Source organism: Sphaeroforma arctica, assembly GCF_001186125.1.
Source record: "Sphaeroforma arctica JP610 unplaced genomic scaffold supercont1.676, whole genome shotgun sequence".
In the NCBI taxonomy this organism is placed as follows: domain Eukaryota; class Ichthyosporea; order Ichthyophonida; genus Sphaeroforma; species Sphaeroforma arctica.
In genome coordinates, this window is record NW_014039882.1 from 15,080 (window position 1) to 18,481 (window position 3,402).

General features: G+C 41.5%; 1 protein-coding gene across 1 annotated transcript in view; it reads right to left on the reverse strand.

The window, feature by feature from the left end:
- SARC_07989 (hypothetical protein) overlaps positions 1–3,402 on the reverse strand; it is a gene marked incomplete at its 5' end in the record, with an annotated part of 10,706 nt that overhangs the window by 5,147 nt on the left and 2,157 nt on the right. The window contains 5 exons of the mRNA XM_014298044.1: positions 451–573; positions 1,188–1,262; positions 1,957–2,075; positions 2,639–2,711; positions 3,117–3,320. Of these exons, the coding sequence (XP_014153519.1) occupies positions 451–573; positions 1,188–1,262; positions 1,957–2,075; positions 2,639–2,711; positions 3,117–3,320 (594 nt within the window). The remainder of the gene's footprint in view (positions 1–450; positions 574–1,187; positions 1,263–1,956; positions 2,076–2,638; positions 2,712–3,116; positions 3,321–3,402) is intronic.

The following is a 3,402-nucleotide window of genomic DNA, read 5'->3' on the forward strand; positions in this document are numbered from 1 at the left end:
ACTTTGCTACACTCAGCAAAGTTCAGTTGCATATGTGTGATTGAGATCAGTACATATGAGCATATGCACTTGCCTACACATATACGGCGACATTCACAAGGTGAACATCCGCCGCAAAACTAATTCGAGGTACAAATGCTAAGGCTGGTACACTTAACTTCGGCGGCCTCGTAAATGCGGTTCCGAGAGCATGAACTTACATAGGACGTGCAACTTAGATACGTGTGAATGCATCCTTGTATATATACGTTACACACTATTATACATACATACATGTATGTCTGTAAGCAAATTTTATGTCTACGTGTATGTTTTGCGTATATAATGCAAACAAACCAGTATTTACACATGTAAACATGCACCTCGCCTTCTACCCTATCTATAGGCACATGGTCATACATTGCATATATATATATATATATACTTATACATATATGTGTATTCGCATACCTGTAAGCAAATGTAGTTAAATTCGTCAAGAATCTCGACCACAATACTCTCGCTATATATGGGATCCCACAGTGGGCGCAGAGGCATCGCTCGTACCGTTTCAAACATTTGCGACGCAGGATGCTGCTCAGCCAATATGACAAGGCGGAGAAGAACAGTTAGCAAGCACAACTGTGGATTGGAAACACACCGACCATTCTTACTAAGAATGGGTTTTGCGTATGATGTGATATGATAGGATATGATCGCACTATGATGTCTACCAACAATTGCTGTTCTATGGCAAACAGTACATACGGCTAGCGAGCGATGGCCTGTGTCGGTTACACATGGTGTGCAAGTAGCAATGGTGAATCAGAGTATTAGTCAGTGAGGATTGATGATGAGTAGAAGAAAAGAAAATCTTGACAAGCTGGGATCAATGCGAACGGACATCCACTTGCAATAACAGATGTCACTATGTGAAACACACACATGCAAACAAATCAAAACCAATAACTTATAAAAGATGCTACTACAATAAGCACAAGCATTCAAACACAGATGCCACTACGATAAACACACGCATTCAAACACATCAAAGCCAATACCATCGTAGAATAAGCTACGCATTATTAAAAGCATACGATTGTAAAGATTTTCTCATAATTGACACACAAACACACACACACACACACACATATATATATATAAACTAATGCATTCGTGCTAGCAAACTGAGTGACTAAAGGACGTACCGGCAAGGTACCCTGGGCTTTGATACAGGTTCGACCGGCCTGTTGCTTCATGTATACATTCCATGTTTCTGTCTCCTGCATCGCAAGTGTCCCAAAAGTTAATTTGTTAGAAATGTCCCAACTTTTTTATTTACATCTTCACACATGCGTCTGTATTCTGGAGAGCAAACATTTGGACAGTAGAGCATGTGACGGACAATCGAGGATGCTATCCACATGATGTTAATTGTCTTTGTTTTCTCCATGCAGATATCTATGAAGCTGAGCCAGATACACATACGACACACTTTTGCACACATACACACACGAATGCCCCTAAAACTCAAACATTATAGAGTAACAATACAACACCTAAGGTGCCCAAAACCCCTAAACTATAAACCCGCACACACACATTAATTTGAGCACCACAATAGCCTACACCGCGTGCACGCTCACATACTTTAGTTCAAACACAAGCGACGGTCCACATTGTATAGAATGCCAACTGGCTACTACCACACACAAACACTCCTTATTGGCCACACACAAGCATTGCCCTGAACACACACAACGTTCCACAATGTATAAATATGGGTTCACTTTTCGTTGCTAATTTGCATTCATCAATCACACTACGGCGGCACCAGAGACCAATACGACAAACTTTGGCACACATGCGTTAGCCTAAACACGCACAATTGTATACAGGTCACGTCTATGCATTTTATATGAATACACACGCACACAATTGCACACATCCACATTGTGTATACATGGGTACACATACGCTGCTGACACCCTTTTCCCACCCACTCTTGGACTGGACCAGGTGCATGAGACCGCGGACATTCGATGCGATGATATCGGCCCGTGTGTTGGTGTCGAATGGCACTGTAAGGTTTCTCTCTGTTTTCAGATGTTGGGACAAACGATGGTATGATTGGCAAGAAATATCGGAGCTCCGCAGAATTACTAAACCCTAAATCCAAACCATGAATTCTGACACATGTAAGCGTATAGCGGGTATGGAAGAGTATATGGTGGAACCAGGGATGAGATTGAGTCGTGCCGACGAAAGTTAAACTCAGGTTTAGTACCTCCAAGGTGCAACGAGGTTTATCTCCGAATTATAGTCCCAGCAGCAGTGCATACGGCACGAGTCTATACTATACGATAAAGGTTTGACGGAGATCGAGAAGGTATGTGCAATATACGACACAAGCCTGCAACATATAGGACATGTCGGTTTTAAATCCCAGAAACATGTCTGCGATATACGCGATAAAACTGTAGCATTCGACACAACTTTCTGAAATGCGACATAGCTCTGAATTTTTTTACTGCAGCCCAATATTCGACAACATACTCTAATATACGACAACATTCACCATTAAACGACATCAGTCACCAATATGCAACAATGGTCGCTTATATATAGTCTGTGTTAGATAATGTAGCCGGTTGCGTACCTTTTGATCTTAACACCGCCCGATCAATGGCAACTTTCCTACGGGATGCAGCATCTAGATATCTCCTTTCCTCCTGAAAAACAAGCAAAGAGTAGCAATATTTAAATGCCTACCAATCAGACATCGCCTTCCCAGGTGGGGAGTAAAATCTACTAATAAACACTAATTAGATATCTTTGACTGTCCGGAGAGACGAAATGAATCGTATCAATCTATTTTTAATCACTAATCAGAATCTCCCGTTCCTACAACGATACAGCGAGACGAGTTGTCAATGTGTACAACATTCATACAAATCAGAAAAAACAAAACCATACACACACACGCACCACGTCAATAGTGACCACGATGCATCAACCGGGGAAACTGCTTCTACTCACAAATGTCAGGATGGAGAAAGTAAGCGAACAATGCACACACACACACATACAAACACACATCATCAGAAACACACAAGCACACACACAAACACACTCACCATTTCATTGGTGACTATGACGGATCTAGCTGGCAAGCTGCCTTTGCTCACAAACGTCAGAAAGGCTGAGTTGATGTGTCGAGGCTTCTCGCCAATGGGAAACGCCTCAATTCGCACCCCAACTTCACAGCTCTGATTGAACGACCGATTGACTTGGCAGAAAATGTGAATGCGCTCGCCCAGATGGCCGGGATTGATGAAATGCTGTATCGGTTACAATATATATATATATATATATATGAATATAAATATATACATATATATTATATATACATAATTATACAAT